Below are 13888 nucleotides of genomic sequence, written 5' to 3' on the forward strand. Positions count from 1 at the left end.
TTGTCTCTAGAATTAACATTGTTTTGTGCAATCAGTTACCTTAACTTGTTACAAGTAACTCCTTTTAAATTCTTCTATTTTCAAAAGCAACAATCATTTTTCTCATTTCAGTTCATAGTAAAGAAAAATAAAAAGTTGTGATTTCTTCCATCACAACATTTTGTTAATTTGGGTGCATTTTAATTGTAAAGAAGTAACCTGTTTTTTTTTTTTTTGACCCTGTACCTTTTGGAAATACGAAGGAAACACATCTGATAGCAGCAATTCAACAACCCCTAAGCCAGAGGTAAAACACAAAACTCAATAAAACCTTGTGTGATCACATTAACTGTGTGCCAAACCCTGGGTGTGCCTGACATAATTGTGAGTGTGCAGGCATGCAAGTAGTAACATGGGTTGATCTCTTTTAAGATTCCATTCTCTGACAACATGCAGCTTTTCCTCCCCAGAATAGCTCTCAACCCTGTCACGTTGCTAAGTCTTCAGACTGTTTGTCTGACATCTATTGTTGAATGAACAGAAATTTCCTAAGATTTAACATTGGGAAGTCGAAGCAATTGTTTTTGGTCCCTGCTTGAAATGGTCTTCCAGCTGCTGACTCCACCCTTGTCTGTAAGATTATCAGTTTATAGACGTCTTGAGGTCATATTTGATCTTGAGATAAACTGCTGACATGTCTGTGCTAACACACAGACTGCCTAATTTCTCAGTCATGTCTTTGCACCTGTCATAGGCTCAGAGGAAACAGACCCCTCAGTCCAACTCGTCTATGCTGACCAGATGAGTCCCATTTGCCAGTATTTGACCTATATCCCACTAAAACCTTCCTATTCATACACCCATCCAGATGCCTTTTAAATGTTATAATTGTACCAGCCTCCACCACTTCCTCTGGCAGCTCCTTCCATACACGTACCACCCTCCACGTGAAAACATTGCTCCATAGATCCCTTTTTAAATCTTTCCCCCTCACCCTAAACCTATGCCCTCTAGTTTTGGACTCCCCTACCCTGGGGAAAGGACTGTGACTATTTACCATATCCATGTCCCTCATGATTTTATAAACCTCTATAAGGTCACCCTCCGCCTCTGACGTTCCAAGGAAAATATCTCCAGCTATTTCAGCCCCTCCCTCAAACCCCCCAAACCTGGCGACATCCTTGTAAATCTTTCCTGCACCCTCTTCAAGTTTCACAACATCTTTCCTATACCAGATAGACCAGAATTGCATGTAGTATTCCAAAAGTGGTCTAACCAGTGTCCTCAAAGTGACCTCCCAACTCCTATAATTAATGCACTGACCAAGCATACCAGACACTTTCTTCACTATGATTCTTGTATTCCATGTGATCTAACCTTGCTTACCAGTCTACTATGTAGCACCTTGTCAAAAGCCTTACTGAAGTCAATATAGATCACGTCCAACTGCTCTGTCTTCAATCCTCTTTGTTACTTCTTCAAAAAACTCAATTAAGTTCTCAGGACATTGGCTGAACCCCCCCTTTGGTGCCTTTCACCTTTCTAGATGTGGCTATGGCAGTGCACTCCTGGCTGACCTCCCACATTCTGCTTCCCTTAAACCCACAGCCAGCTGAAACTCTGCCCTAACTCCTGTGTACAAGCTGACAAACATCAACTTCCAGTCAAGCTGAAGTCTTGATGAGTAAATTCTCAAATTTGTTTTTAAATCCTTCACAAATTCTGTAAGCACTTTCAGCCCACTGAGATATTTACACTTACCTAATTTTTGACTGGATCATTCCCAATTTGAATTGCTTCCTCATTGGTGGTTGTGTTTTCATCCTGTTTCTGCCCTCCTGTCATAATTAAGATGCCTGTTAATATGCAAGTATCAATTTGAAACTAATACTCACTTAGTAATATGGGATTGAAGGGCCCAGGTCACTTTTAGCTGCTGATCATTTTGAGGAAAATTGAGCTTTCCAATTGTTAGAAGAAATACAGCTCACTGATTAAATTTTAATGATGGAGAAATTGAGAAAGTGTATGAGCAGGTAGGGCAAGAGTTAAGTTTAGGGTTGTTTGACAAAGGCTCAGCTAACATGACTTTGACTTGATAAGAACTTGCAGTAAACACTGAGGTGCTGGAGGCAAGGGTAGTGGTTTAACAAGGTAAAGAACACCCATTGTGTAATGCCAGTTAACGAGGTGAGGAACATCTATTGTGTAATACCAGATGGCTTAATGTTTACTATTGCAGCTTGCTAATTGCAACAGGCACCCAATCAGTATAGATGTTGCCTTATTTGGATGCCGCTCCCTGTCAGTCACTATATAATTCCTTAAGAATCTGCTGTTCAAGAGAAGCCCAAGAACTCATGTCTTTGTATACATGGGCGATCACACTCTCTCCGGGGCTTGGAATAAAGATGAAGAAGGTAGAGCCATATAGTGTCTGGGTGTTTGCTTCGACTGATGCGGAAACGGGCCAACAAAATGACAGAGCTCCAAAGTGTCCTTTTAAAATGACATTTGAAGGTTTTCTCTCAATTAGATGCAATTGTATTTCAGTTGGTATGAAGTTGAAGCTTGGTATCATGACCTCCTTGAGATGACAGTGTTCCTGAATCAGGTTTAGCCCAGCCTGCACTAGAATGATGTCATTGTTTTGCATAACTAGCTCACTCTGCATGTTTGTAGTCAACAAAGAAGGACGACAGCAAACCTGTATATTACATTATTAATCTTGTAAAAAGGAAGACAATGTAATTTTGTTAAACATAGCCTTTCAGAAAATATTTTTTTTCTGATATTAATGCTACAGTTGAAAGGTACAAAGGTAATCTTTCTCAACCTTGAAAGAAGGAATTTTCTTTCTTTAATGTTTAGGAATTTCTTTGAGCTTATATTCTTTGGAGTTTAGAAGAATGAAACATTGTGTCAATGAAATGCATAAAGTATTTTTAAAGGGCCTGACAGGTTAGGTATTGAGAGGTTGTTTCTCCTGACAGGAGACTCTTAAGTTCAGGGCCACAGTTTTGTGCTTAAGGGTCAGTTCTTTAACACTGACAGGGAAAGAAATTATGTCACCTAAAGAATTGTGAATCTTTTGCGCTGTTCCCCAGCAGTCTGTGGACCTTGCTGAGTATATTCAAGACTCCAATTGATAATCTTTGGGTATAAGAGGTTTAAGGACATTTGACATAGCTTATGTAAGTGCGGTTGACATAGAAGATTGTATTTCTTTGTTTTTATTCTCGTGGGGTGAGTGTTACTGTCTGGCTAGCATTTATTGCCTGTCCCTAGTTGCCATTGAGAAGGTGGTGGTCAGCTGCCTTCTTGCACTGTAGGTGCTGTCCATGTTCTGCAGGTAGACCCACAATGCTTTAGGCAGGGAGTTGTGAATGTTTTTTGAATGGCACTCTAATTGGCAAGGCGCACTATGGCTTACTCCTGCCCTGATTTCTTATGTAAAAGCAAAATGCTGTGAACACAGGAAATCTGAATGAACTGATTGAAAAACAGAAAGTGGCAGCATGTGTGAAGTGTGAAGCAATTGATGCCCTTTGAGCTCAATGGCCAGCCTATGTGTTAGTGATAAGTGCATAGTTTCTGCAAGCATTAAATTGATGATACTTTTCAGCTTTAGTGACAAACAAGTTGGCTGTTGCCCATTACTTCCATACCATCTAGATCCATCTGGTTGGTTCCATTTGCTATTTCTATCGCCATAGCCATTCAAATTTTGTACATCCAATTTCCTTTTGAAATCATTGACATTCTTTGCTTCCATTGCCCTCATAGGCAGCAAATTCCATTTGTGGGAACAGCTACTCTTTCCAGTTCATCCCATTAGTCAATCTTCAATTCATCTAGAGTTTGATTTAGATAAATGAGAGGTGGTGAAAGTTAATCTTAGCAAGACATATACACTGGTAAGGTCTTCAGGAGTGTTGCTGAACAACTTTGAGTGCAGGTTCATAGCTTCCTGAAAGTAGAGTTGTAGATATCAGTTGAGATAGCATGGTACATAGTCAGGCAGCATCCAAGAATAGGAGAGTCGACTAGTATGTAGTATGTGCCTGACCTGTTTGCTTTAAAATGTTTCCGGTAAGTCTTTGGTTGCATTGTATCCTGTCCAGATCTCTCTTCATCTCATTGAAAATTGCCCTGTTGCAGTTTAGAAGTTCTGCTCAGGATTTTCCTTGCTTTTCTCCATTACTAATCAAAATCATACGATACCATGATCATTCTCCCCCAGATGTTGTCGAACAGATATTTGATTCCCTTGGCCTAACTGATGCCTCAGCGCTAGATTTGGCAATGCCTCTTTCCAAACTCTCAGTTGCCAAGGGAAGTTCTCCTCAACTTTAAGAAATTCCACCCCACCTTTGCACTTTTAATCTAATGCTCTTCCAGTTAACATTTGTGGAGCTAAAGCCCTCCAATATCGTCAATCTATAGTTCATGAACATTTCTTTAATTCCCCTGAAAATTTACTCCTGTTTTGTACTTACTGTTTTGAACATTGAGAGAGGTAGTGGCATAGTGCTAATGAATTAGTAATCCAGAGATTAATACTCTTAGGCATGGGTTCAGATCTCACCCATTGGTTGTCAGATCTTAATAAAGTTATTCTCAGTATTGATGAGCATGAACCTATCAATGCCTGTTATAAAATGCATCACTAATGTTCTTCACCAGTTTCTTCATCCCCCCTCCCCCCACCTTGTCTCAGCCGAATCCCTCCAGCCCGGCACCGCCTTCCTGACCTGCAGTCGTCTTCTTGACCTCTCCGCCTCCACCCTACTCCGACCTATCACCCTCACCTTGACCTCTTTCCACCTATCACATTTCCAACGCCCCTCCTCCAAGTCCCTCCTCCCTACCTTTTATCTTCTCCTGCTGAACACTCTCTGCTCATTCCTGAAGAAGGGCATGTGCCCGAAACGTCGAATCTTCTGTTCCCTAGATGCTGCCTGACCTGCTGTGCTGTTCCAGCAATAAAGTTTCAGCTTTGATCTCCAGCGTCTGCAGACCTCACTTTCTCCTCACTAATGTTCTTACCAGGCCTGGTCTACATGAGACTCCAGAGAAACAGCCATGTGGTTGGCTCTTCCTAAACCATTTCACAGGGTAGTTAAGTTACACATTTCAAGGTCAATTAAGGTCAAGGTCAAACAACAGTTGCTATAGTTGCCAGTGGTGTCCATGCCCCACGAAAGAATAAAACAAAATTGCTATTTGAACGACTATAGAAACCTCCAGTAGCATGATCACCCTTTTTTTTCACTTCTCACCACTAAGCAACGGATTCTCTTGGTGCTCCTTCAGGAATGTCTTTCCAATGTCTCATTTGTCTTCCCTAATCAACACTGCTACTCCAGCTTCTTTCATTCTCTATCTATCCTCAATACTTTGCATCCTTGAATATTAAGCTTCAAGCTCTCACGATTTGTAGGCAGTGTTTCTCTTGTTGTCGCTACCTCATGTTCTCACATGGCTACTTAGCACACCAGCCGTATTCACTGTGATTTGTGTAAGTGATACCTCGTGTACAGCTTTAAACAGGATGCACTCTGGAGTTACTTATTGGTTACCGTATACAAATGGCTTGGGAGTTGGTAAATTATCTGACCTGGAAGCATGGTAGTTTGAGGTGTTGGGAAAACTAAAAAAAATCAAGTAAATGCAGTATGCATTCTTTTCATATACCTATGTGTTGAAGGTATTGGATATCATACACTGAGTTTACATTTTTTTACCATTTAAAAGGGTCATGTTTTCATGGAAATACTTGTGTGAATGAGGGGAAAATGGTTTGCACATGATTGAAAAGTGAATTGCAATGTGTTTGAGATCTAAACAAGTAAAAGCTATAAAAGGAGAGAAATTTCATGGAAATCCTACTTGAGAATAGACATAACTATTGATTTTAGGGATGTCTATGCTTTTTAATGCTGAAGCATGTCATTATTACTTGTTCAAAAACTTTAGAATATGGATGCTCTGAATGTTTGGTTCTCTCTCTTGCGTGCCCTCTTTCTCTCAACCGCTCTCTCGAACATTCAGTAAATCTGTGTCACGCTACTTGATAACATTTTTCAAGTCATGCATTTTAAAGGCTGACACAAACCAAAGTGAAAGCAAATTCAGCAGAATTAGAGGTCACATAATTACTGCAAGGTGGCCAGTACAGAATGTATAAATGCATTCCTTCCAGTGATTGAACTTGCTTCCATTGACTTTGACTTTGACTTTCTCACCACCATTCACCCATTCCCCAATCACACCAAAACAAAAATTTCTCAAACTAACTTTGGTTGTTTTTATCACTAACCTTATTCACATTTTACCTGAATGAGTTCATTGATCTGAAAAGATATACTACAGCTGGAAAATAACCTGATGAAATTCAAACTGAGGATCCTTTATCATTTACATAGCTTGAAATGTTCAGAAAATATACCATTTTGTCAAATGTGTCACAATCTTTCATTGTTTATGACATTAAAGATTTCATATTGAGATTCAGTTTAGATATTATGGAATTTTGAAATACCGTCATCAAAAAATGGCAAAATATCCCTTTCAGTTTAGAGGAATATGGCATATCAAATGTGCAGGTAGGTTTCTTTCAGCTTTTGTTAGCTGACAAAAGACTTTTCCAGATGAGTTGAAGACAGGTAATTTGAAAATAGAATTAATCTAGCATTCTTGAACTTGAATTCTTTAAGAATAAATCTGTAATTCTAACATTGGAGAATACTGATGAAGATTTTTTTTCAAAAGAAAGTCACTTTATTAAATTAATGGCTTATAAGGTTTCCACAAAGTAATGTTTACTCTTTGTTAATCTCAGTTCAGTGTTAGTCAACTTTTACTTAAGTGTGTTCAATGGAATGTACATTTTCAGGGGTGAATTCTGTGTTTATCATCTGTATATCATGCTTTGTCATAGAGTCTCGACAGTATGGACACAGGCCCTTCAAGTCCACACCTACCCTCCGAACAGTAACTCACCCAGACCCATTCCCCTACCATATTATCCTTTATTTACCCCTAACCTACACATCCCTGAACACTGTGGGCAATTTAGCATGGTCAATTCACCTAACCTGCACGTCTTTGGATTATGGGAGGAAACCAGAGCACCCGGAGGAAACCCATGCAGACACAGGGAGAATGTGCAAACTCCACACAGACAGTTGCGTGAGGCAGGAATCAAACCCAAGTCTCTGGCACTATAAGGCAGCAGTGCTAACCACTGAGCCACCACGTCACCGTGGATTGTGAATTGCTCTTTGGCACTTGGTCTCATTTAAGGTCTTGCTTTCAGAGCACCTCTAAATAAAAAAAACTTTGTATTTTTAACATGAAGAAATTCTAATAAAACATGAGAGAGAGTCATAGAATTGTACAGCATGGAAACAGACCCTTCGGTCCAACTCATCCAGGCTGACCAGATGTCTGAACCTAGTCTAGTCCCATTTGCCAACACTTGGCCCATATCCCTCTAAACCCTTCCTATTCATATACCCATCCAAATGCCTATTAAATGTTGTAATTGTACTAGCCTCCACTACTTTCTCTGGCAGCTTGTTCCATTTGTGCACCACCCTCTGCATAAAAACAGTTGCCCCTTATGTCCTTTTTAAATCTTTCCCCTCTCACCCTAAACCTATGCCCTCTAGTTTTGGATTCCCCCAACCAGGAAAAAGACCTTGTCTGTTTACCCTCTCCATGCCCCTCATGATTTTATAAACCTCTATAAGGTCACCCCTCAGCCTCTGACATTCCAGGGGAAACAGCCCCAGCCTGTTCAGCCTCTCCCTATAGCTCAAATCCTCCAACCCTGGCAACATCCTTGTTCATGTTTTCTGAACCCTTTCAAGTTGCACAACATATTTCTGATAGGAAGGAGTCCAGAATTGCATGCTGTATTCCAACAGTGGCCTAACCAATGTCCTGTACAGCCGCAACATGACCTCCCAACTCCTGTACCCAATACTCTGACTAATGAAGGAAAACATATCAAATGCCGCCTTCACTGTCCTGTCTGCCTAGGACTCTACTTTCAAGGAGCTATGAACCTGCACTCCGAGGTGTTCAGTAACGCTCCCCGGGACTTTACCATTAAGTGTATAAGTCCTGCTCTGATTTGCTTTTCCAAAATGCAGCACCTCCCATTAATCTAAATTAAATCCATCTGCTACTCCTTGGCCCATTAGCCCATCTGATCAAGACCCCGGTGCATCTGAGGTAACCTTCACTATCCACTAGACCTCCAATTCTGATGTCATCTGCAAACTTACTATCTGTGATTCCTATGTTCACATCCAAATCATTTATATACATGATAATCGCCAGTGGATCCTGCATCGATCCTTGTAGCACAATGCTGGTCACAAACCTCCAGTCTGAAAAGCAGCTCTCCACCACCACCACCACCTGTCGTCTTCCTTCAAGCCAATTCTGTATCTAAATAGCTGGTTCTCCCTGTATTCCATGGGATCTAACCTTGCTAACCAGTCTACCATGAGGAATCTTGTTGAATGCCTTACTGAAGTCCATATAAATCACATCCACTGCTCTGCCCTCATCAGTCCTCTTTGTTACTACTTCAAAAAGCTCAAATCATGTTAGTGTGACACAATTTCTCCCACACAAACCTATGTTGACGATCAGCAATCAGTCTTTGCCTCTCCAAATACATGTAAATCTGGTCCCTCAGGGATCCCCTCCAACAAGCCATTAATGATGTCAGGCTCACTGGTCTGTATTCCCAAGATTTTCCTTTGTAGCCTTTCTTAAATAATGGCACCATGTTAGCCAACTTCCAGGCTTCTGGCACCTCACCTGTGGCTATTGATGATACATATATCTCAGCAAGGGGCTCAGCAATCACTTTCCTAGCTTCCCACAGAGTTCTAGGATGCACTGTATGAGGTTCTGGGGATTTATCCATCTTTATGCATTTTAAGACTTCTTAGAGAAAGGAAAAACAGACTTCAGCTTGAAGTGACTATTAGTTTGCTTCTGTTGCTGTACAACAGGATAATTTTCAATGAAATAGTTTATTGTGAGTGACTTTCAGCTCTCCGTTCTCAGTAATGTTTGTGTCAATGTGTATCAATGCTCTCTTACTCTGCAGTTGTTGCTTAACTTTCCCAATGTTCAGGATTCAAGTTTTCTTTGCTACTTGCATTTAGCTCCAAGTTTCAATTTCATTCACACAAATTTGTGGCTGATGTATTCAAATGTATCTCCCACATAATTCAGTTCTCTGACATAGTCCATTTTTGCTGGGTTTATTGTTGCTTCTTGAATATCTGTGATCTTCCAAAAGGAAATTATATCATCATCTTAAAAGGAAAAAGTTGTAGGGCCACAGGAAAAGGTGGATAGTGACCCTAGGTAAATTACCACTTTAAACACTGCAGGCTGTTTGGCCTCCTGCTGTGCTGTAAATGTTATATCATTCTGTGACTCAGTGCTGGGAATTGAACACCGCACACGAGGTGTAGCCTGACCTGAACACAAGATATCTTCAATATTACAACTTCATGTTTGAGCTGTGTTGCCAAAGGGTAGGCTTTTTGCCTGTTTGTGGGGAAGTGGTCTAATGAGTTTTTGGATAAGGCAGCATCTGGTGAGCAAAGTTGATGTTTCATGTCTGTGATTATTTGGTGAGACTGGAAATATGAATGAATTTTCCTGTGGATTTTATTATTTTACTTGTTGTTTACCAGAAGTTGCGATTGGCATTTAGTACGTTTCATGACCTTGGGACATTACAAAGCTTTTTCCAACCAATGAAGCATTTCCAGAATTAGGAAATATTGCCAGCAATGTACCCAGTGCAAGGTCTGTCACATAGCTGGCAATAACTGATTAGGTGGTATACTGTGGAGGTGAAGGGGCAATAATTCAGTGTGTTTAGCTTGAGACTTTAATCAACTTTTCAGGTCCACTTCAAACCAGTCAAGATAGTTAGAAAAAAGCTATTGAATATATAACTTCTTTATTTCAAATATAAGAACAATTCTGAGAACCCGTTATTCCAATAAAAATTGTTACCAGGTAAGCAAGAATGTCTGTTGGCAATCTGACCAAAAGAATGTTTTGTGTTCTACAGCAACATATCTTGATGATTTAACATAGAAAAGTCAATCTTACTGCAGTATATGCACCTTTTTGGAATCTCAGGAAAGAAAATCTATTTTCAGATAAAAAGTTGATGTTCATTTTGATGTTGTAAAAATGGTACTTTATCTGTTCTAGCTGATTTAAATGACTTGCAATCCCAGTATAACTTGAGGTTTTACTGTTTATGGGGATTTGGACCTTTAGTATGTCTTCTGCAAAACACTGCAATTCCTTCATGCTGTATGTAACTGTGTGAAAGGACAGGGTTACTCATGCTCTTGGGAATGTGGATATGGGGGTGATTCGATCTTCTATCTGAATTAGCATTGCAGTTAGCCTGATCTCATTAATTCTGTAATATCAGCTACAGCGGCTGAAAAAATTGTAAAATTTATTTGAAATATCCGTTACTGCAGTGTCTACATTCTACTGACTAGCATTTTAGAAAGATGACTTACTAATTGTTTGTGTATTTTGACACTTTTGAAGATAATATGAATATATGTAACCTGTTCATTGTTTTTTAGGATAAAATGATGATAAACGTCACAAACAGAGCTCCTGTGGGATGAAAGGAACTGCGAGTATTTCAAGTTGAGCTGCTTAGACCTAACTTGGTTCCAGAGGACATCCAAACAAATATCATGATGAACAGCAATGAGCAAAGCATTGCCACAGCGCCACAGAAGTTATTAAGTCCAAGTCGGAGTTCCAACAGCTCTCTTAGACCAGATATTCGCCAGGTACAGAACATTCTCTTTACTCATTTTTAATAGATGTTTATTTAAATGTCATATCTGCAGCCCATATCCTCAAGGAAAAATAAAGGATGGCGTCAGACCATTACCACACTTTTAATTCAAATGGTAATGTTTGCTTATTTGTTTTTTTTTGACTTTTTTTTTCTAAATTGCATTAAGAGCTTTACTGCCATATCGCTAACTGCAGAATATTTGTGAGTGACTGTGCAATAGAATGTAGTAGTCTGTATATTATTAGCTAAAAACCTGTAAATATACAAAATTATAACACAATGGTGTAAATATTTAGGAGGTCTGGCAGCATTTATGGATAGAGCAACAATATTTTACAGTCATAGAGATGTACAGTACAGAAACAGGCCCTTCGGTCCAACTCATCCATGCAGACCAGATATCACAACTCAATCTAGTCCCACTTGCCAGCACTTGCCCATACCCCTCCAAACCCTTCCTACTCATGTACCTATCCAGATGCCTTTTAAATGTTGCAATTATCCCAGCCTCCAGTATTTCGTCTGGCAGCTAATTCCATACACGCACCACCCTCTGCGTGAAAAAGTTGCCCCTTAGTTCTCGTTTTATATCTTTTCCCCTCTCACCCTAAACCTATGCCCTCTACTTCTGGACACCCCCACGCCAGTGAAAAGACCTTGATTATTTATCCTATCTGCCTTCATAGGTCACCCCATAGCCTTCAACACTCCAGGGAAAACAGTGCCAAATTCAACCACTCCCTGCAGCTCAAATTCTCCAGCTCTGGCAACATCCTTGTAAATTTTTTCTGAATGCTTTCATCCTTCTGATAGGAAGAAGACCAGAGTTGCACGCAATATTCCAAAAGTGGCCTAACCAATGTCCTGTACAGCCACAACATGACCTGCCAATTCCTTTACTAATACTCTGACCAGTAAAGGAAAGCATACCAAATGCCGCCTTCACTATCCTATCTAACTGCAACTTTACTTTCAAGGAGCTATGAACCTGCACTCCAAGGTCTCCTTTGTTTAGCAACACTCTCTAGGACCTTACTATTAAGTGTATAAGACCTGCTAAGATTGGCTTTCCCAAAATGCAGCACCTCGCATTTATCTGAATTAAAGTCCACCTGGCACTTCTCAGCCCATTGGCCCATCTGGTCAAGATCCCGCTGTAATCTGAGGTAACCTATTTCACTCTGCACTACACCTCCAATTTTAGTGTCTTCTGCAAACCTACTAACTATACCTCTTATGCTCACATCCAAATCATTTATATAAATGATGAAAAGTAGAGGACCTAGCACTGATCCTTGTTGCACTCCACTGGTCACAGGCCTCCAGTCTGAAAAGCAACCCTCCACCACTACCCTCTGTCTTGTACCTTTGAGTCAGTTCTGTATCTAAATGGCTAGTTCTCCCTGTATTCCATGAGCTGTAACCTTGCTAACCAGTTTTCCAGTCTTCCATTATTGAATGCCTTACTGCAGTCCATATAGATCACGTCCACCGCTCTGCCCTCATCAATCCTCTGTTACTTCTTTTAAATTCACAACTCAGGTTTTTTTTTTCTCTTCAGAAGTGTTCTTGTGTATTCTAATGTTATTTACTACACTAGTCCAGATTGAATGCAGAATAACTACTGAAAAAAAATGTGATTTGTACATTCAACCAAAACAAAACATTTTGAGTAAAATGTCCATGTGTAGTCTGCTTTTTAACTGCGACTGCACTACAACTGTTCTATGTTCTTTAAGTTTGAAAACATAGTTGTTACTTCTGTGGTCTTTGAGAAAACTAAGACACTGTACTCCATATTTTAGCCTGTTCTTTGATATAGTTTAATAAGGAATATCTTTACAAACAGACATTTCATGACTGTATTTTCCTTTTAAATTTATACCTCTAAATAACAGTCATAGAACAGTAGTAGTGGTATGTGTTAGTCTCACAAGACCATGGATCTGCACCTGGGAAGTCTTGCTTCAGTCTTTGTGGGTAGAGCAGCGTCTGTTGTGGCTGTAGAGGCCCATGTGGGAGTGGCAGTCTCAGCTGCAGCGACTGCCCTTGAAGGTGCAGTCATAGAACAGTATACACCAGGAACTGGTCCTTTGGCCCACCATGTCTGTGCTGACTGTGATGATATTCTGTACTAACTCAACATAGCTCATATCCCTCTATCCTTTGTCTGTTCATGTGTCTGTCTAAATGCCTCTTAAACATTGCTATAATATTTGCTTCTACCACCTCTCCTGGCAATGCATTCCCGGTTCCTACGACCCTCTCTGATACTTGGAAGAGTATGGTAAAGAAGGGCAAAGCCAGCAGGGTTTCATCAAGGGGAAGTCCATGCCTGACAAATCTGCTCGAATTCCTTTGAGTAAGTAACGAGCAGGTTAGACCAAGGAGAGCCATTGGATGTTATCCATCTGGACTTTAGGAAGGTCTTTGACAAGGTGCCGCATAGGAGGCTACTGAGTAAGAGAAGGGCCCATGGTGTCAGAGGCAAGTTGCTTGCATGGATAGAAGCTTGGCTGTCTGGCAGAAAGCAGAGAGTGGGGATAAAAGGGTCTTTCTCAGGATGGCAGCCAGCGACATGTGGTATTCCGCAAGGCTCAGTTTTGGGGCCACAACGTCTCACTGTATGCATTAATGATCTAGATGAAGGAACTGAGGGCATTCTGGCTAAGTTTGCAGATGATACAAAGATGGGTAGAGGGACAGGTAGCATTGAGGAGGCAGGGAGGCTGCAATAAGATTTAGACCGGTTAGGAGAGTGGGCAGAGAAGTGGCAGATGGAAGACAGTGTTGAAAAGTGTGAGGTCATGTATTGTGCGAGGAAGAATAGAGGCATGGACTATATTCTAAATGGGGAGAAAATTCAGAAGCTAAGGGACTTGGGATTTCACGTCCTGGATTCTCTGAAGGTAAACATGCAGATTGAATCCATAATTAGGAAGGAAAATGCACTGTACTTCTGAAGCTCTATAAGGCGTTGGTCAGACCACATTTGGAGTATTGTGTGCAGTTTTGGGCCCCATA

At 40.5% G+C, this 13888-nt stretch overlaps 1 protein-coding gene across 3 annotated transcripts in view; it reads left to right on the forward strand.

Annotated features, from left to right (window-relative positions):
* Window positions 1-13888, forward strand: part of osbpl3b (oxysterol binding protein-like 3b) — a 218909-nt gene that overhangs the window by 38802 nt on the left and 166219 nt on the right. For all 3 annotated transcript variants that reach the window (XM_043689591.2, XM_043689590.2, XM_043689594.2), the window contains exon 2: window positions 10638-10853. In XM_043689591.2, the coding sequence (XP_043545526.2) occupies window positions 10755-10853 (99 nt within the window). In that variant the 5' untranslated portion in view covers window positions 10638-10754. The remainder of the gene's footprint in view (window positions 1-10637; window positions 10854-13888) is intronic.

The sequence above is a fragment of the Chiloscyllium plagiosum genome, unplaced genomic scaffold (genome assembly GCF_037043375.1).
Source record: "Chiloscyllium plagiosum isolate Xiang-an unplaced genomic scaffold, Cpla_swu_hap1 HiC_scaffold_5, whole genome shotgun sequence".
In the NCBI taxonomy this organism is placed as follows: domain Eukaryota; kingdom Metazoa; phylum Chordata; class Chondrichthyes; order Orectolobiformes; family Hemiscylliidae; genus Chiloscyllium; species Chiloscyllium plagiosum.